Source organism: Trachurus trachurus, assembly GCF_905171665.1.
Source record: "Trachurus trachurus genome assembly, chromosome: 24".
Taxonomy (NCBI): Eukaryota; Metazoa; Chordata; class Actinopteri; order Carangiformes; family Carangidae; genus Trachurus; species Trachurus trachurus.
In genome coordinates this window covers 8,418,427-8,439,964 of record NC_139910.1, presented here as the reverse complement: position 1 = coordinate 8,439,964, position 21,538 = coordinate 8,418,427, and the positions used below count along the sequence as shown (strand labels likewise).

At 39.4% G+C, this 21,538-nt stretch overlaps 1 protein-coding gene across 1 annotated transcript in view; it reads left to right on the top strand.

Annotated features, from left to right (window-relative positions):
- The window catches only part of kif3ca (kinesin family member 3Ca), a gene marked incomplete at both ends in the record, with an annotated part of 31,521 nt that extends 10,822 nt beyond the window's left edge, over window positions 1-20,699 (top strand). Inside the window, 7 exons of the mRNA XM_084000621.1 lie at window positions 10,966-11,067; window positions 11,335-11,457; window positions 15,876-15,994; window positions 18,071-18,187; window positions 18,347-18,455; window positions 19,466-19,596; window positions 20,612-20,699. Of these exons, the coding sequence (XP_083856747.1) occupies window positions 10,966-11,067; window positions 11,335-11,457; window positions 15,876-15,994; window positions 18,071-18,187; window positions 18,347-18,455; window positions 19,466-19,596; window positions 20,612-20,699 (789 nt within the window). The remainder of the gene's footprint in view (window positions 1-10,965; window positions 11,068-11,334; window positions 11,458-15,875; window positions 15,995-18,070; window positions 18,188-18,346; window positions 18,456-19,465; window positions 19,597-20,611) is intronic.
- Between the last annotated feature and the right edge of the window lie 839 nt (window positions 20,700-21,538).

Here is a 21,538-nt window from a genome sequence, read left to right as displayed (position 1 = left end):
GGCAGCTTCTAGACCAATTAATGCATCATCTAGTCATCGCTGTCTTTTGTTATTGAAAGGAAGTGGACATCGACCGGTGCATTAAGGCCGTTTCTGCGTCCGGCTGCCAGTTGAAGCTCAGCCAATCAGGGCAAGCGGGGGCCGTCAACAACAATGCCCACACTGCCTCATAGGGAAAAATTGCCAGCAACACACACACACACACACACACACACACACACACACACACACACACACACACACACAGATGCATGGCTGTATGGACAGAATGTCTGTTTCCTGTTTATATAGCTGCCTTCCTGTCTAATTAGAGGAGGGGGGAAAAAAACTCTGGACAGTAACAGAGAGGTGATTGTGTGGAATAGAATAGAATAGAATAGAAATGTGAAGTGGTCTATACAATTAAAAGACAAAACACACTTCAAACTACAGTTATGAAGGTAGAAAGCTAGAAGAATATAAAACTATAAATAGAAAACTCAAGTGCGCTGACACATGTGCACATGAAATATACTACCTAATAACTCCACTATAGGATTACAGAGATATTGGGTAACACTTTATAATAAGTAGGCCTACACACTATTAAGCATTAGTTAAGCATTAATAAATACAGAATTATTCATTTATAACACATGAAAACTCATTAGTATGTAGTTTATAAACACAGTTAAAAATGTTTTACTCATTGATAAGCACTAACTGTATTTATAAACTACATGCTAATCATGTGTTATAAATGAAGAATTCAGTATTTATTAATGCTTAACTAATGCTTAATAGTGTGTACTTATTATAAAAGTGTTACCGTTTATTGTCATACGCACTTTAAAATCACATAATTTCTTACTTTGCTGGTCTCACTTTAAACAAAACAACCACAAGAGTTCATTAGTCTTCTGCAGGATGCCTCTGGACAGGCGCTGCAGTTGTTTTCCATGGTGGACAGGTGTGTGTGTGTGTGTGTGTGTATGTTGGTGTGTGTGTGTGTGTGTGTGTTGACGACGTGTTGTAAAGTCAGCTGTGTGAACTGTATCTGCACCACATCGACATCCCATGTGTCACAAAGTCTCAGTGGAGAAGAACAATAGCAGCTGCTGTCGTATAGCAGGTTGACTTTCCTTAATATGTAAACCTGCTGTTGTGTAGTTTGTGTGTGTGTGTGTATTTGTGTGTGTGTGTGTGTGTGTGTGTGTGTGTGTGTGTGTGTGTGTGGGGGTGTGTGTGTGTGTGTGTGTGTGTGTGTGTGTGTGTGTGTGTGTGACGCGGATGAACAGAGAGAAGCTCTTTGCTGCTCTGCCATCTTTCAGCATGGAGGGTTGCATCACTGAAATATTGATGAAACAACTCTGTGTGTGTCATGTGTGTTTTACATGCGTGTGTGTTTGTGTGTGTGTGTGTGTGTGTGTGTGTGTGTGTGTATTTCAAGTCATGGGATCAGTGGAGTAGGCGGAGCTGTTTCTGATAACACACACACACACATACACTCTTCTTTCTCTCTTACAGGGAGACAAACAAACAAAGAGAGACAAGGAGAGAAATTCCTGCACATAAACACAAAATATATCAAATATGTGTTTATCTTCAAAGACACGTGGGTGAAGAGGGATATTTAGAAAGAGAGAGAGATGTGATATTTGGCAAATGTAACCACTGTAGCCTCATAAAATATGCAAAGCAATTATCAAAACACATGAATAATTAATTCGACCATTTTCATACAAGCTGCGTAAAGACCTCAGAACACGAAATTAGTTTTAAACAAACCTCCAAAACATTCCTGTTTTCATCTCAAAGGAGGAGTTTGATATTTAGGAAAAATGCTCTTTTCAATATTTCTCTCATTGCTCTGTGTTAATGATAATGAAGGTAGTTCAGCTTAGCTCAGCAGAAAGACTGGGAACAGAGGGAAACAGCTACTGTAGCCTCAAAACTCTTTAGATTCATGTTATTTGACTAATTTGTGCAAAATAGATAAGTGTAAAATGTGTTGTGGTTACAACCTATTTACAGTCTCTAAACTAAGCTAAGCTCACCTGCTGCTGGCTGTGGCTTTATAATAAGAGTATCAATACTTCCATGTCTCTTTTGTCAAGATTCAAACTAAAATCAACACATATTATCATTATTTTTAATGTTAGTATTGTAAATATTGAATTGTACTTCTTTATGCTTTTTATTGCAGTAGGCTATATAAAGCACATTAAATCGCCCAATTTCCTCCTAACAAGATTGTTATTTCACAGCTCAGTTGACTGTGTGAGGTTTGTTCTTCTAACAAAATAAATCTCATAAATGAAAAGCTGATAATAAAACATTTTATTAATGCAGCTTGAAATTGAAAACCACGCTCTTTCATTCATATGTTTGCGTTTTATTGCCGATTTGAAGAGTCTGGTGCATATTCTCTTTAATTTGCAGGATAAAAGGATGTTTTCCTGGTTGATCTGTGGGTTTGATCTGCTGGTTGCACTGATGATCACTCACTGCATCTCCCTCGTGTGTTCGTTAGATCTCGTAGTTTGACTGACACTGAGTGAACAGTAATGAGGTTAAAGGTTTTAAGTCGTATGTAGCTCCATCAGTGGCTCCGCGGCATCGACCCGGGCTGATGGGAAACAGATTCTCAGACATGACCCAACCTTTATATCTCCATCTAAATGTCTTATTATCCATCTTCTCCTTCTGTTCTTCTATGTTTCTGTCTGTTTCCCAGCATGCTCTCTGTATCTCTTCCTAGCTGCGCACATGAGACCTGTTGTCGTCACGTTGTATTTATAGCCCCTGTTCGCTCCCAGCGGGCCCCCGGTCCTCGCTGCCATTGGCTGAGCTGATGCGGACGAGCCGGCTCGATGTGCGGCGCTTCCCATTCTCCTCACTTTCCCGTCAGGAAATGAATCAGTCACAGCCAAAAGAATTTAAGCTCTAACGCTTATGGGCACATTATACATCCACACACACACACACACACACACACACACACACACACACAAGTATGCAGGCTGGCACTAACGCACACACACACATGGGTTCATACACTCCAGGAAAAGTGTAATGTAATAATAAATGGATTATATTAGTGTTTTCTTCCTCTGCTGTGAGTCGTCGACCCCCCAGACTCTACAGCTCAGAAAATATAAATACTTAAATATATGTGTCTCCAGACTAGACGCATACGGTATAGATTATTAGCACAAAAAGCATTATTTTTACTGTACTATTACTTCACGTGACCATTTTCTTTCCTTTAATCCTACTTTACACATCCATTCCTTCAAAATTCAGAGGAAAATATTATGATTTTTAAGAATTATTTTAGTTTTTCTCATTAGTTAAGGTCAAAGGGAATTCCAATAATCACCACATGACGACACTTATGAGACAAGAGAAGGGAAAAAGACAATAGATATAACAATGGATAATGTGTTTATGACAGAACACAAGGTTAACAGAGTTCAGTAAACTATATAAAACATCTAACAGCTGATAAATGATCATGAACCTCCTCATGCTCTTACATATAAATGAAAAACTCAACTGTTGCGGGTTTGATAGATATTGATATACATTGATATAAATGTAGAAAAGCTGTTGTTAGGATTGTTACCAGAGCTACTTAAAAAACCCAATGTGATGGACTTTGCATGTGAATGCAACATGACAACATGTTTACAGGTAAAAAGTTACACAAAACTGTCAGTACACCTAATTTAATGTAAAAAAAAAAAGTTATGTGCAATTTCTACAACAGTACAACCGGCGATGCACAGAGCGGCCATCTTGGATTATGAGCTCAGTGTTACTGTCCTCAGACGTTTTGATTTAGTGGCGTTTCTAAAAACAAAGCTGACTGTGAACTTGGAAAATCAGATTTCTGAGCTGTAATGAAATGCACCATAACAGTCACATAAGAGTATAAAAGTAGATAAAAATAAAACTATAAATTAGTCAGAAATTGTCTTCTTGAGGCCACATGAAGATGCTTTATGCGACCGACTTTAGACCTCACATGAGAGATTATCCCACTGTTCTGTAGCAGAATTAAGAAACAGGCTTTTAAAATTACACTTCAAGACTCCAGATGATTAAAGCTGCTTCACTACAGTAAAAACAGTGAGACGTCCAGGTCGGTCGGTTAATGAGCTGCAGTTACTGGAAGATTAGTAATGACAAAATGCTGTGACCTTTAGAGAGCATCAAATATCCTGACTGTGTGTGTGTGTGCGCGTGTGTGTGTGTGTGTGTCTAATGACTCCAATGACAAGTGAGTCGTCTATCATGTGACTGAAAGTCGTTTGGCCTCTTCATTGAGTCATCCCTCCTCCTCTCTCATCTTTCTTGTACCTTCACCAGCTCAGACATGAAAGAATTTGACCTGAACAGACCATGATAGTTGTTATAACAACCAACATCTGCACCCAAACACAATAAAAATAGCCCATGTGTCTGGATTTTATCTCTTGATTTATCCAGAACAAATCTGACCTGGGCTCATGACCCGGTGATCGCAGCAAATTTCCACGCTGGATTATTTCCTACTTCCTAATCATTAACTAGCTACAACTGAATCAATGGAGGTTTTGTGCAGTAGCCTATGAGTAGCGTATTTGTGATTTATTGCCAGGTCTGAGGTTAAAACTGAAGCTACAAAAAACTATGTAGACAAAAAAATAACATAGATATTGTTTTTTTTTTTGTTTTTTTTTGAGTAGCCTAGCCTAGATATAAATAAACAACAAATCTATGGAGATACATTTGTGTCTTTATTATTCAATCAAAAGAAAAAGATAAACAAATATATTTTCAATCAAATAATAACTCGCTTCAAATTTTAAAAAAAAGGGTTCAAAACGCAATTTTTTGGGTTGCAACTTTTTTTTGATTGAAAAGTTTTTTTTTTATTGAAGTGAAGTTTGTTTTGATTGAAAATATATTTTTTGTTTAAATCAGCTTTTTTTTGATTGAACAATAAAGACACAAATGTATCTCCATACATAGCATGTGAGATCTTAAAGCAATGTTTTAAACAGATAGCTAACCATTTTTCCCTAGCTGTTTTTCTTATGCTAAGCTAAGCTAATTACCATCCTGTTTAACACACAGACTTGTACCAACTATTATTAGGCTACTTATATTTAAGGCTGTGGTGATAATTTAGTATTAAAAGTAGGCTAGGCTAACGGAAAAAACACTCTGTTAGCACTCAGTTAGCTCATAGCTAGTGGCTATAACATGATCCTCCAGGGATACATGCTAACAATAGTAGGCTACTTGAAAACTGTTTTTCACCAAAGTCAGTTCAGGAAAGGGGGCATCCAAAAAACAACTTAACAGCTGTTTAATTCACGTCTTTGAACATTTTCACGAATTTTATTTACAACTGATCCAGTGACAAACCCTCTGACGTGAAGCCATCATCAAAGCCTGATGCTAATCTCGCGCCTGAACTTGTTTCAGGGCAGGAAACATAAGAGTCCTTTGTTTCTCTAAGGCCGAGCAAAACTGAAATTTAACGCAGGAGAAGTAGCCTACATTTGTTTCCTCTTATGAACTCGATCCCTTTAAGCTGTTTTATTTTAAGCTATTTTATTTTATTTTATTTAGGATAACCAGGGGGTGTGTGCACCACCACCACAAAAACAAAAACATTGTTCAGATTTAATCAGATGTGTGAATTGATGCAACTGCGGTTTTGGTAAAGTTGAATTACAGTAGAATAAAACATAAATATGCAGCTTCTTAACTAGATAAATGTAAAAATGCCCATTCAAAGCCCATAAAAGCAAAAAAAAAAGTTATTAGCCTACCTGTCAGATCTTCACGTAAGTTACAGCAATAACACAATCAAGAATTGCTCATTTGCATGCTGAAAGAGTTGTAAACTCATTTTAGAGAGTCTAGATCTTCATCATTCATTGAAACAAATTGTCTGTTTCTGTGGCTGCTCTCCCTTGAAGTTGGCCTCCAGCTAAGATTAAAGCACAGATCAGAATAATCAATGAGGTAAAAGTAGGAAGCTCAGAGTGACAGATGAAGGCTCGGAGGAATCGTTGGAGCTGGTTTAGGACGTCACGTTATGGGAAGCCACTGCTCTCCAAAAATATCATCCTACTGCACCCCTAATAGTTTGATAAAGAGCTGCTGGGACGTTGTTTTGTTGATTTAAGAAGAGTTGTTAAGGAAGAACATGTCGAGGTGTCCAACATTGTGTTTTTTTAATCATGTTCTTGCCACTGCTGCAACTTTGGGAGGAGGGGAGGAGCAGAGACATGGGAGAGGGGATGCATGAGAAAAAAAAATCTCTGACATGAATCGGGCCTTTAATGAAGCTGAAAGAATATGACAAAACACAAAGAGCACAGCAAACTACATGCACACACACACACACACACACACACACACACACACACACACACACACACACACACACACACACACACACACACACACACACACACACACACACACAGAGAGGACACAAAGACGGCTCAGAACAAAGAGGCTTTCTGTAAAGACCTGCTGCAGACCCATCCTCTCTGAAGGACTCCACTGTACTCTCTGCATGAGTTTGAGTAGCCTGTGTGTGTGTGTGTGTGTGTGTGTGTGTGTAAGAGAGAGAGAGAGAGGGAGTGTGTGTCATATAATCAAGCGGACAGGGTGGTATGCGCATCTATAGGCTGCAAACACACACACACATACACATACACACACAGTCTTTTTGTATAAAGTCCTGAGACTGGAATGTGTCCATGTATAAAATGGCCGTGGCCTCTGTTTGCCCTCTTTATAAGGCCTCTTTTTTCCCTTCCTCTTCGCTCTCTCTTTCTCTTTTTCCTTACATTTCCTCCCTCTCTCTTCCTCCTCTCCCTCTCTTCCTGCCTCTCGTCTCTTCTTTCTTCTCGTGTTGCGGCATTTTTTTCTCGTGCCCTCGGGACAGAGATGAGTCGTCCTCAGATAGAGGAGACAGATTCCATCACTCCCCCTCCTCCGCCCTCAGGCCTTTTAGTCTCCACGGTAACCAGAGATGCTGTAGGCGTGACATCGCAGCGGTTCTCCATCAGGAGGATCATCACACTCCTGTAATCAGATCCTTTTGTTTTAAAGGGATAGTTCAACATTTTGGCAAATCGTTACCTTTAATTGTCGGTGCAAGCTATTTTTAGAACGGCGGAGCAGAGCCGCTAGCTGTTTCCCTCACAATCCAACAACTCCAAAACACTCTGGTGGACAAGTTGTGACCTGCACATTCACCACGCTATGAGATAATAACAGAACGTTACCAGACAGAGTTGTTTTAGAGGTAAATTCATGCAAAACTGCTGATGCACATTTCCGTCGGGGGCAGTTTTTCGGCGAGCAGTCTCTGCATTTACCTCTAAAACAACAATTATTATCTCATAGCGTGGTGAATGTGCAGGTCACAACTTGTCCACCAGAGCGTTTTGGAGTTGTTGGATTGTGTATTTGATGAGTTTGATGAGGGAAACCAAGAAATCCCATGAGCCTCTGTAGCGTAGCTCTGAGCAGCTCACGGCTCTGCTCCACCGTTCTAAAAATAGCTTGCACCGACAATTAAAGGTAACAAACCTACTGCTAAAACTATAGAGATTATGGCAATGGGCCAATTTGCCAAAAATGTTGAACTATCCCTTTAAAGGTGGAAATCAAAATGAGAAAGTAAATAGAGAACGCACCTCACCTCCACACAGCTTCATACTGTACCTCTGTGTGTAAGGTGAAGGAAAGAGCATACAGACTGTATAATAGGCCTATATGTTGTTGGTAAAAGGTCAAAGGCCAAGGTCAGTGTGACCTCACAAAACACAGAAATGATGTTTCATATTTTACAGGATCGTAAAAACAGAGACGTTTCCTGAAACTAATCTGAGTGATGGAGGCAGACGTGAGGCCGTCAATCTTGTTTCTTTCTGCTATTCTATAAAATAAAGGTTGCGTTTTACCACTGTGAAGCTCTGACCGGGGACAGCAGGACATGATCAAGCCAGAGGAGCTGCAGAGAAGAGAGAGGTGTTTCATTATGAGAAGGAAAAGGAGGAGGAGGAGGAGGAGGAGGAGGAGGAGGTGGGACAGCGTGGGTGGTCGTACTCTGCTGTTTGTTTGTTGGTATTTACAGACAAGTGGGAGCTGGTGGGTGACAGGTGGAAAAAAACCTGGCAGCAGCTTGTATTTCATCTATGATCCTCTCACTGTTTGGTTTCCACTCTGACAAACGACAGAAAAAGACAAAAGGAAACTGTAGGAATGGAACCAGCAGCAGCAGCTTCCTGCTTCACCTGACGCACCAGATGGTTTGTTACCCAGAAGGAGGAGGAGGAGGAGGAGAACCATCTGGGAAGGTGTCGCTGCCTGGAAACTGGGGGGAGGGGTCGGGTCTTTTTCAGTAAATACTTGGCGGCAGGTGATTGGAAGAACCATCTGTCAATCATATGTTATGTCCACATAGTAGCACAGGAGCACAGATACAACAGGCTGCAGTCCGAGGAGATTTGAAAGCTAGTTAGCGTGTCAAATAGGGATGTAGGGATGTCACAATTACTTGTTTTACCATTTAATCGCAGTAATAAACGGCACAATTAATTGATCTTAAAGATTCCTAAATACCGTCACTTTCCGAAAAAGATTATGTCGGAACCGTATCTGCAGATGTGAGATGTGCGCCAAAGTAAAGGAAGATGCACAGATACTGGTCCATTTATCGTTTAACGTAACATTGAATTAGTGGGAATTTAAATGTTAGCGTGTCATTTGTAATTTAAAAAAATGATTAAAATAAACTTGAACAATCGGTATAGATGGCAATTAATGACTTCAATATTTCAAACACTTCCCCCGGGGGATTAATAACTGGTCCTATAGTAATGTCATTATATTTTGACAATATTTGATTTAAACATTCATAGTGTTGTGAAATTTATTGATGCATAATAATCGTGATAATCGTAATACCATGATTATTTCTCTGACAATAATCATACCAAGAAAATCTATAATCATGACATCCCAAATGAAATTTACATCACGTCTCAATTGTTCACTGCATGCAAATATCTTAAAAATGCATTGGAATTTGTCATTCTGGTTGAAGACAGACTAAAATTAAGTCTCCTAACTTTCATGAGAAATTTGATTAACAATAAAAAAAAAACACAATATTTCTCAAATCAGATAGTGTTCACTAGAAATATCAACAAATATGCAACCAGACAATCAAGATATGATCATTTACTGACAACTAAACCAAGAACAAACTTTTAAAAAACATACTACAGAGCCATTATAGGATGGAACGCATTACCTATAATAACATCAAAAATATTAACTCGAAACACATTTTTAAAAAGTAGTAATAGACTATTTAGATAAATTGTAAATTCAATGAGTAAGAAATATGTAACAATAATAATTTATTATAGGAATTTATTTGTGGGTTGAACTGTAGTGGTAATGTAATGTATGTAGATGTAGATGTATTCTTTGTACCTAATAATGTAGTTTAGACTATAGACCGTTTGCTGCTTGTGCATATGATGAGGTGTTACAGTGATCTGTAACAGCGAGTATGTACTATGTTATTTAAAAAAAAAAAAAAAATTGCATTGGGGACCCCAGGAAGAATAGCTAAAGTCATGACATCAGCTTATGGGGGTCCTATATGAGACAATAAACACTGTTATCCAGTCAGTTTGGGTTCTTTCTTGATGGATTTGGACTTTACTGTTGTTTCTGTAGATTTAGGGACGCAGACGTGTTTTCAAAGGCTTACTCTGATGTTTTTAGGCTCAATAATTGAATTAAAAAAAGGGTAGAATTAAGGGATTTAAGGGATTAAGGGATTCTTTACCGCTAATATAATCGTCTGTGTCTGGTCAAGAATTTCGTAGGAGGAGGAGCTGAGTTGTTTGAGTGTTTGGGTAATTGTAGGATTCACAGTCTTTAGGGGTTTTTAGGATTTGTTTTTTTCTTTTTTTTCTAGAGGAATGATTGATATAGTTTTTAGTTTGTGGTTGTTGCTGAAGTCGAGTCTGCTGCTCTGACGAGGCCGGAGCAGTTTTCAGGATGACTCATGTCTGAGGGTCTCGCAGCGTTTCAGCAGAGCTCAGCTGGTTCTGACCGGCTCTGCTCTGCTCTGTGTGTTGTGTCATGATGTCGTGATGATGATGTCGCTCGCTGCTAAGCTGCCGGACCTCCAGCTCCATGAGCCTCGTCAGCACAAAGTCTGCACTGACTGACTGGCTGCAGCACACACACACACACACACACACACACACACACACACACACACACACACACACACACACACACACACACACACACACACACACACACACACACACACACACACACACACACACACACACACACACACACACACTTGACTGTTAGAGAATAAGTTTTGTTTTGTTTTTAGTCTTTGTTGCAGACGTATTCACACGTTTCCTGGTTTTAATGTTAATTCCAGTTACGTAAAGTGGACACCTGGTGACATCCATCATGTTTTTGTGTGTTTAAATGCTCCTTTGTTGTTGATATGTGAAATAAAGACCAGTTTAGTTTAGTCTTAAATGTCAGAACTTGTTGCATAAGTCGAGTTGTTTGTACATTTCTGCACTTTGTACATATCATATACACATTTGCATTTGTGCTTGTTATTTTAAATGTGTGTGTACCGGAGTAAATGATCTAATTTATCAAACTGTTACAACTTTTTCTGACAATAATTTGACTTTTTCGGACAAATTATGATGTTAGATCATAGATTTTATACTTAATTCATAAGATCTTATTATTTTTTTCCTAAATATTTTGATTTTGTATCGACTTTCATCCAAATATAATGAAAAAAAGTGTTTACTACCAACAGAAGCTCCATGCCTTTTGATTTTTTATTTTTACTTTTCCATGATTATTGATCCAAAACTCTTGTTATCGTTGCTGTGGTTTCAGGCGATGGAGAGCAAGCTGCTGGTCGGTGGGAAGAACATCATCGATCACACCAACGAGCAGCAGAAGATGCTGGAGATGAAGCGGCAGGAGATCGCCGACCAGGTAAACCTGTTTGTTGAGTCTCAGTTCTGCTTTACATTTATTTTATTCATTATTTTTACCCTTAATAGTACACCTGCACATTCATATCATCTTACAGTGAGCCTGCATGACACTAACAAAAACTAAAGTCCAGGTGCAGGTTTTCGATCAAAAGCAGGACATAAAAGTGAACATTAAACCACAAAGTAGCCATAAAAATGTAAATGTATTGCCAACAGTGGAGGATGATGCTGATGGTGTGTTTTTTTTATTAATCTGTGGCTCCAGACGTGTTCGGAGCGCGAGATACAGCAGCAGATGTTGGTCCAGGACGAGGAGACGGTGGAGCTGAGAGACACGTTCACGTCTCTGCAGCAGGAAGTCGAAGCCAAGACCAAGAAACTCAAGAAGGTAAAACACCTGCTTACCTGTGGTTTGTGTGTCTGTGTCTGTGTGTGACTGAGGTGAACGCAATCCAAACACATGTATATATACAGCTCTGGAAAAAATAAAGAGACCACTACTCCAAAATCTTCTTAATAAATCAGCCTTATCTCTACATGTATGGCAGCCATCGTTTCCAGTGTCTATTGAACACCTCACTCTACTTAGCTGATCATCTGAACCAAATCATATTTAATGAGGAAGAAAGATTATAAATAAAAAATTTAAAAAAAAACACTGCTGCGATTAAAAATTGGGATTATTCCACCAATTTTGATTTCTAAACTCTTCCTAAATTAGTAGTAGTGTTGTGTTGTTTTAAAGGGACAACGAGGAGTTTTGGAAAGCGAAGTGTTTTCATACTACATTTACCATGAGCCTCCTTGCGCACAGTGAAATTCTCGCCCAGCATTTCCACCATTAAAGCAGAAGTAAGTGATATATTTGTGTTAAAGCAGATATCAGTGGAATGTTTTTGTTAATATAAGTCCTAAATAGTCCTATTTTCCGTCAGCAATCACTTACATGAAGTATTTCAGCCTAAACACGAGTCTCTCCGTCACTCTGCTCTGCTGTAACCCGAGGAGAAAATTTTCCTTGTGGGATACAAGTGTTATCCAATGAGGAGAGAGAACGGCATGAAGGGCTGTGTGTGCAGCCAAGGGATGCGCGTGAATGTGGTGACGTAGCACGAGGACCAATTGATGCCTGACAAGGGCGGGGGCTGCTAACTCATGGTGCGTTCAAAGAAACTCGTACTTTGTGTTTTTCCTTCCTGTGAAGTCATACCAGTTCGATCTGGTACGAGTTCACGGGTCGGAAGTTACGAGTGGCCGTTATAGGGAACTTTCACAGACAACAGGATGGTAAAAACACGAGCTACGGGTTACCTGGAACGCTACCAAGTCGTAGTTGTGACTTGAAGCTGTAACTTACGGTTTCAAAAGCCTGCCTTGAACGCAGCATTAGCCGAAACGGCCGTGAAGCTGATATCTGCTTTAATATAAGTCTTAAATAGTTATATCTTCCGACAGCAATCACTTACATAGAGTGTTTGGACTGAAACACGGGTCTCTCAATCCCTCTGCTCTGCTCTGAGCCGAAGAGAAAACATTTATCGTATCCTACAGTTTTTATCCAATGAGGAGAGAGAACGGCATGCAGGGCTGTGTGTGCAGCCAAGGGACGCCGTGAATGTGGCGACGTAGGGACGAGGACTGTTATGGTGCGTTCAAGGAAACTCGTATTTTTCCGACCGTGAAGTCGTACCAGTTCGATCTGGTACGATTTCACGGGTCGGAAGTTACGAGTGGCCGTTATAGTGACTTTCACAGGTAAAACAGGTCGGAAAAACACGAGTGGGTTGCCTGGAACGCTACAAAGTCGTAAGTTGTGACTTGAAACTGTAATTTATGATTTCAAAAGCCTGCCTGGAACGCAGCATTAGCGAAAACGACCGGATCACTCACTTCTGCTTTAATTAAAATAACAAAATAACGATAGAGACAAAACGATATATTTATCGAAAATGGAGCCATTAACAAGTGTGGGTAGCGTAGATTCATCCACATTAATGTGAGACTTTTTAATAACCAAATACAAACTCCTCGTTGTCCCTTTAAAATGAATATGAACTTGTTTTCTTTGTATTATACAAGGTCTGAAAACACCAGAATTTTTTTTGTTATTTTGACCTGTTGCCGTTTTCTGCAAATAAACGTGTAAATGACAATATTTTTATTTCCAGTTTGGGAGAAATTCTGTCAGTAGGTTATAGAATGAAACAAAGTATTCATTTTACTCAAACACATACGTACCTATGAATAGTAAAACCAGAGGAACTGATCATTTTGAAGTGGTCTCTTAATTTTTTTCCAGAGCTGTATATATGCTCCAAATACACAACACACACACACACACACACACACACACACATATGTTTACACACACACACACCTTCCTCTTTGTTCCTAATGTGCGTGTGTCCCTCTTTCACCCCCTGAACCCCTGAACCTTGTTGACCTGGACCCTAATGACCCCCCCGTCCCCCCGCTGCGGACACACGCTCTCCGTCCGGACACACACTCACTGTAAATCTCAGTACCTGAAGGTTTGTCCTACCGTCCCACTCCCCCCTTTCTCTCTCCCCCTCCCCCCTCCTCCCCCTCACCGTCCACGCTTTCCACGCTAACCCTCTCCTCTCCTGGTCTGGTTGACGATCCTGAAACCACGCTCCAGCCCCTCCTCCCGCTCCTGCTCTTCTTCTCCGGTGCACTGGCCGAGCCCGACAGGACTAACCCCCCACCACCACCACCAACCCCCTCCCACACCACTTACCCCCCCTCTTCCCTCCTCCCTCCCTCCCCCCTCCCTCCTCCCTCCCTGGGACAATGTGACTAATGATCCCGTGTTGATTTCTTGGCCTTAACGCGACATGTGTGCTTCCCACCCTTCTCTCACTGCATGGTGTTGTCACTCTGAGGAAACGCAGGAGAATGACATGAGGAGTTGGTTGTTTTTTCTTCTCCACGCTGTGCATTTTAAAGCCCAGGGAGCAGCAGCATGAGGCGTTCAGGGACATCCCGTACATACAAGTACTGTAGCATGCAAAGGTTTTGGGCACCTCTGGTCAAAATGTCTGTTAGTGTGAACAGTTCAGCAAGTGGAAGATGAAATGATCTGTAAAAGACATAAAGTTATAGATAATACATTCCCTTTACATTTTAAACAATATAGATAGATAGATAGATAGATAGATAGATAGATAGATAGATTTTAAAGAAAGATCTTATTACAGACTCTAGGTCCAGTTAAGAACAAATACAAAAAGACAGAGAAGGAAAAAACAAAACAAAACAAAACAGCAGTACTGGGTCGTCTAGCAACCTCTTATTACGTAAAAGACACTTATACCAGTGTTTCCAGAGCAGTGACGTGTTCGTCAGTTCCAAAACAATCTGATTTTCTGAGTTAATCAGACGGCAGATGAACTCAAAGTTATCTGAGAGCTCAAGTCTCCTAGGTTTCCCGTTCGTTTGCAGGCTGCTGCTTTGTTTCCCCTTTTCACTTTAAAATTGCAGAAAAACAAAAATAAAACACTGATATTGCCTAAAATATGGGAAGACTGTTTCATGTTCAACTTTATGCCTTTTGGAGATCATTTCATCTTCCACGTGCTGAACTGTTCACATTAACAGAAATTTTGACCAGTGGTGCCTGAACATTTGCATGATGACAGTGTAAGTTGTTAGAAAACTGGTTATTCATGAACAGCGACTCAGGTATCTGCACCTCCTTGTGTTTTTTGGGTTTTTTGTTTCAAGATTTATGAGTGAATCAGACCAAATGGAAGAAGAGGCTGATAATTAAGCAGTCACAGCAGCTCTGAGGCTCCTGGCAGGAGACACCTGCTTTCAGGCTGTCTCACACTTCCACATCAACACTGCTGCTCTGTTTGGTGACTGAGGTTAATGAATTAACATGAAGGCTGCATCTGGTGTGAAAAATTATAATATTGTGACTGGGATTTCAGTGTGAACGGTCATTTTACTTACTTTTTTTATTTGCACATTATGTAACTGGCATAAACAATGAAAATAGTGAAATTAAACATTGCGCAGGAGAGGTGGAAGCAAAAAAAGGCTTATGAAAATACCTCCCCTATGGAAAAATGGAAAAAATAAAGATACTGAATTAATGAAAAAAAAAAAATACATGAAGGTACAAATTGACAGATCCAAACAAATCTTAACTAAAGAATGATTTTTTCAGTTGTTTTTTTGAACAAAGCCAGTGTGGATATTGATTTTAGTGATGTAGGTAGAGTTTTTGTTTTGCATTTTCACTTAAAACCACTAAATGATGAGAAATCAGTCTAGAAATGATCAGAGAAGTGCTTTCAGTGTATTCTGGAAAATGTTGGGGCGCCTTTATTTTGAAAATATCTGGTTTGCATGTTGCACCTTTAACACAAAATCCAATCAGGAACCAGCTGCTTCTAACTGAACTATTTTTTCATTCACCTCCATCTTCACATTCAAGCTGCATGAAAAATTTAAAATAACCAGTGGCGACATTTAGGCCGAGGCCGAGGCTGAAGTCAGGATTAACCTACATGTCAGAGAGGGAACAGAGTGAACGTTCAGGAGAGAGAAGACGAGTGAAGAGGAGGAGGAGGAGGAGTGAGCTGGAAGGAAAGACGGAGGGAGGGAGGGAAGGAGAGATGGCTGCCATGTTGTTGCTGCGCTGCCCATTCTCTCCAGACTCCAGTGCCTCCAGTGCTGTTGCTATGGGCAACCGAGCTGCAGCGAGACGGAGACCAGTTCATCTCCTAACCCTCTTTCTTTCTCTCTCTCCGTTTCTCTCTCTCTCTCTTCTCCTCTCAGCTTTATGCCAAGCTCCAGTGCATCAAAGCCGAGATCCAGGACGTGAACGACGAGCACGTGAGGAGTCGACAGGAGCTGGAACAAACCCAGAACGAGCTCACCAGAGAGCTCAAGTTCAAGTGAGAGCAGCAAACATACAACACAACACAGTACAACACAACACAATGAGAGGGGATCTAATTGTTTCCAAATAATGGGCCTCATTCACGAACCGTTCTTAAGAACAAATTTGTTCTTAAGTCCTACTTACGAAGTTTTTACGAAGATTGCGGCATTCATGAATGTTTTCTTATCCAGAATTTGTTCTTAACTAAGAACAAAATCTAAGAACAGTCAGGAGTATACTTACGCACTTTTAAGTGCTGAGACTTCTGCAAAAATAACTGATTATAGCGTTTTCTTTTGTTCTGCAGTTGTATGATTTTATATGATTTGAATAAGAATTATTTTCTTATCTTTTATGATGTTTTTAATAATCATATATATTAATAATAATAATTGACAAATCATTGCAGTCTCTTAAAAAACATTATAGACACTTAATTCATATCAGTTGCTTTTTTCTCTTTTTTTGGGGGGGGGGGGGGGGGGGGGCATACAGCTGCAGAAATGATTTTTTTTTCCTAATTGCGGGCTGCAACAGTGCACTTACTGTAAGTGTTCACACTACACACAACTGTTTTTTTTTCATATGTGATAATATGATGATATTTATGATGGCACACGTGAGAGTGTGGTCTCTCTGATAACAACCGAAGAGCTGCAGCCACTGCTGACGCTACTAAATATAGCCTAAATATAAAAATATAAACTAAATATAAGCCTTTTGTTTGTTTCTTTGTTTCATTCCTGCCGCAGTAGCGCCACTTCACTACTTAAGTTCTTTTTACGTTTGGAGTCTGGTGCTCCCTCCCAGATTTTAATTTGCGCATTTCAACTTTCTTTCTCACTCCACCTTCTCTGCTCAGTGCCTGTGGGTTCTGTGTGCACACGACCCTGCAGTCTCATGCCCTTTTACGGGCATTGATGGGGCCGTTACCTATGCTGATCCTATGTTAATTAGACTCACCTGGCACACGCCCTCAACTTACGAGGAGATGGCATAAGAACACAGCTGCCAACAATTCTGAGGCTTACGAACGCGTTGATGAATCTGACGTAGGGTTTTCTTAAGGAACTTCTTAAGAACAACTTAAGAAAGAATCTAAGAAGGTTCTTAAGAAGATATTGGTGAATGAGGCCCATTGAGCTTTGGGTTGATCTAAATCTAAAAAATAAACTCTAATTTGAGTTTAGTATAATTAGACAATTATGAGATTTATACGCACACCAAGTCTCGCTTTCAATAAAACACACACTCGCACTCTATAATTATGATCATTAAAATATATGAAAACAATATAAAACACAATTTAAAAATGACAGTTGTTGTTGCTCTAGTTTATTTTGTTTAAAGGGATAATTCAACATTTTGAACACGGCTCGACGGTTCTAAAAATAGCTTGCACCGACAAATAAAGGTAACAAACCTACTGCTATGACTATAGGGATTATGGCAATGGGCCAATTTGCCAAAATGTTGAACTATCCCTTAAAATGGATAAAGCTTCATATTAAAAGTAGCACAATGTTCAGCTGTAAAAAACACTATAGTTCACAATGAGTTTAATCCAAGTTTAAATTTAGATTAAGAGAGTTTAATGTGTTTGTAACTGTTCAAAAAAAACAAAAAAACAATATAAAACAGTTTGGCAGCCAGTCGTCTTTGGCAGTGAGAAAATACTCACATCCAGATTGAGAGTATACAACGACATCAGTAAATCAGCAGATGTTGTTTTATTAAAGCCAAGTTTTATGTATTCAAACTGAAATTAGGCCAAGTTTAATCCACAGGGAGAGAGAGAGTGTGCATATCAAAATTAAAATTAAATGAAAGAAATATGTTAATATAGTCAGTAAATAATCTGCTGCTGCCAGGACCTAGTAGATATAAAAGAGTGGTGGAGGGTCCATGTGTGAACTGTTAAGGGCTGATTATCCAAAGCAAAATGTCACATTATTAGGCTATTTTCTTTATTTTAAACTAGTTTAGAACTATTTAAATTAGTATTTATTTATTTATTTATTTATTAGTAGTATTAAAAGTTAAACCTTGTTGATTGATTTGTGTGTGTGTGTGTGTCTTGTACCTGCAGGTATCTGATCATAGAGAACTTCATTCCTCCGGAGGAGAAGAATAAGATCATGAACAGGTTGACCTTTGACCAGGAGGAGGATCAGTGGAAGTTTCAGCCGCTCGTTCCTGCTGAAAGGTCAGTGTGTGTGTGTGTGTGTGTGTGTGTGTGTGTGTTTGTGTGTGTGTGCGTGTCAATGTCGGTCTCTCAGTGTACCTTAATCTATAATATTTTATAATATATCTTGTCTGTTTATTGATCTGCTCCTCCTCCTCTTCCTCTTCCTCCTCTGTTCAGTAAATCCTCGCAGATGAAGAAAAGGCCGGCCTCTGCAGTCGGATACAAACGACCCATCACCCAGTACGCCAGGGTTGCCATAGCGATGGGACCCCACTCCAGATACAGGGTAGGCGTTTGTTTAAACAGGACATAAAAATGTTGAATGGGAAGTCGACAGGAGATTTGGTAACCCTTTAATTTACAGGCCACTGATTATGTGATAATGTGAAGAAATAGCAAAGAAATAACAATGAACTGCGTCATAATGTCTAGAAATAGCCCAGAAATAACCGTCAATTTAATAGTAATGTCTAGAAATAACGGTCAAACTCATAGTAATGTCGAGAAATATAGTCTAGAAATAACGATTGATTGCGTAGAAACAGAAATAGCCCAGAAATGACGGTCAATTGAAAAGGGCTTGGTGGAGAGAGAGAGAAATTCTGGCCTTTACCCAAAAATTCAAAGCATGAAAAGCATGTGTAACCTTTTGCCTTTATGAAAAACATGACATTACTATGAAACGGACTGTTATTTCTAGGCTATTTCTTGCCATTATCATGTACTGTAATCATCGGCCTGTAAATTAAAGGGTTACCGTATATAGTGAAATTATGATTATGTATTTATGTATTTATTTTGACATGATTACAGTAATGGATCATACAGCAGCAGTAGGAAAAAGATGTAGATGTAGATGATGTGCTGTACTGTACAAAAGGCCAAAGCGCCCCACTGAGTTTGTTGTAAAAGGTTAAACAGCATGAAAATGTCAAAAGTTCCTGTAGAAATGGCTTGAAATTTAGATTTAAAATTAGAGTTTGTGTTCTCTGACATGATGAGAGGTGCAGTCCAGGTTATATTCTTCAGTAAAGGCCCTGTGTATATGATTATTAGACTTTAAAAGGAAACAGCGCAACAGAGCAGAGATTTTAGTTTAGACGGTTTAAACAATGAGAGGATCCAGAAATTCAACATACAAAGAAATGAATGGAGTGAATGGAAGGTGTGGACTCAGTCTGGGTTTTAAAAGGTGACTCACTGTTGTTCATGTTGTGGTTGTGTGCGTCTGTGTGTGTGTATCTATGTGTGTGTGTGTGTGTGTGTGTGTGTGTGTGTGTGTGTGTGTGTGTGCAGGCTGAGAACATCATGTTTCTGGAGCTGGACATGACGCCTCCAAACACCGTCTCACCGACCGAGTCCAACCAAAGTCCGTCTGTGGACAACTCCCCCACCAAGGACAAGTCCCTCCGCAAGTCTCGGTCCTGGTGAGTCCAATGTACCTAATAAGGATATTTTTCAGGTGTTTAATCATATAAATATGCAAATATCTATGCATGTTTTATTGAAAATGTCCTTTATTATACATTAACAATGACAAATATTGTCAGGTTATCTTTGACAACTTAAAACATTGAATTATTAAGGGAAATTGTATATTTCATACGTCAATGTAATGTCATATCATATTTTTTTAACTGTGAAATGCTGATATTACTAATTGGGATGAATCAGACTGTAATATAATAATAAGATTGTGGTATATGTTTTATTAAATCTTCTATATATGTAAAGAAAAAACACTTGTATTGTGTCTACATACTGCACACAAGACAGGATGAGGATCAAGATTTGAAGGAGCAACGCGTTTCACTTACAGCTTCATCAGGCTCATACTTTATATGGTGTAATGTTAATTTTGCCATTGAAACAATGTATATATTCCTTTTTTTGTTGTTCAATTATATATGTAATTGTTTAGAGTACTGTTTCCTATTTAAATCTAGATCCTCATCCTGTCCTGTGTGCAGTATGTAGCCACAATACAAGTGTTTTTTCTTTACATGGTTACTTTAGCCACAATACCAGCATTTTTCTATTTCTTCTACAGAATATAAATACTTTTAAGTTAAATAACTGATCACATTCATCCATTATGATTTTATATAATCCATTTTTATCAATGTAATGTATCACTATCAGGTGTAGATTCATTATAAAAAAAGAAACCGCTCAGCCTGAACGTGGCGGCGGCCGGGTGTAAATGGTTTAGAGTCAGTGCGTCTCTAAATGGGATTATTCAGGATTAGCCACACCCTCTGTGGGCGGTCCTAATCTGGCGGTTTATCTGTCATTTACGCAGCGCGGCCTCTGATCTCAGTGCTGCAGCTGGATAATCTTATTAACCTGTTGTGTCTAAATTACATATAAAGATATAAAGATTTTGTCTGTTTGTTTGTTTGTGTTTTCATCTTCATTTCTCTCGTTCTCCTTCTCGTGCAGGTGTCAGCCTCAGAAATCCATCACTTCCTCCTCGTCTAACGTTTCCTTGGCGGCGTGTCACACGGCCACGCCCACAGCGGCACAGTGAAGCTTTAAGTGAAGAGGATTTTTTCTTTCTTTTTGTATTATTATAATTAATATTATTGTTATTTATTTGATTCTTCTGCTTCCTCTTTTTGGCCGTCGAACCTCTGGACGACACACACGACAAACGCCACCTCTGCTGAACCCCTGACCCGCGAGGTCATTGGACTTTAATACGTTATTAATGAGTATAAGGAAGTGAAGTGATGTCATGACAGGAAACTAAAATGACCTAACGAACCTCAGAGACTCTGAAACATCAGTTCCTCCTGTTCTACCGATGTAAAGAGCCACCGGATCCCTCTTCTCCCTGCATGTTTGAGACCAAGAGCCTAAAACGACGACGACTGGCTGCCCAGACTGTTGTGTGTGTATAAATGTGTGTGTGTGTGTGTGTGTGTGTGCTGTACATACAGGGCTGTATGATTGCCTGTTTGTGTTTCTGGAAGCTCACAAACTGCTTGAGTTCCCTGTTAGATAATAATCAATCGGTGTAAATAGTTCATGTTTCGGGGGTTGTTAGCAGGTTTAGTTCATGGTCCCTCAGAGGATTTAATGTCTGTGTTGGAGTGAAGCACAGTATAGGAAATAATAATGATAATATTAACATCACGTATGATGATGTATTGTTTGCTGTGGTTTGGTCAGAGAGGTTCTTTCACTGAAGCCTGAATGATGACCTTTGTCCTACATGTTGTCTCTGTCCCTCCACTTTGTCTGATTTATAACAAAACTTAAGCCTTAAAATAGAAAGAAAATCTGAATATAGAGGCTGGATTTATGTTTTATTTATACCAGGGTAAAGGAAAACAAAGGAGAGCATAAAAACATAATGAATACACT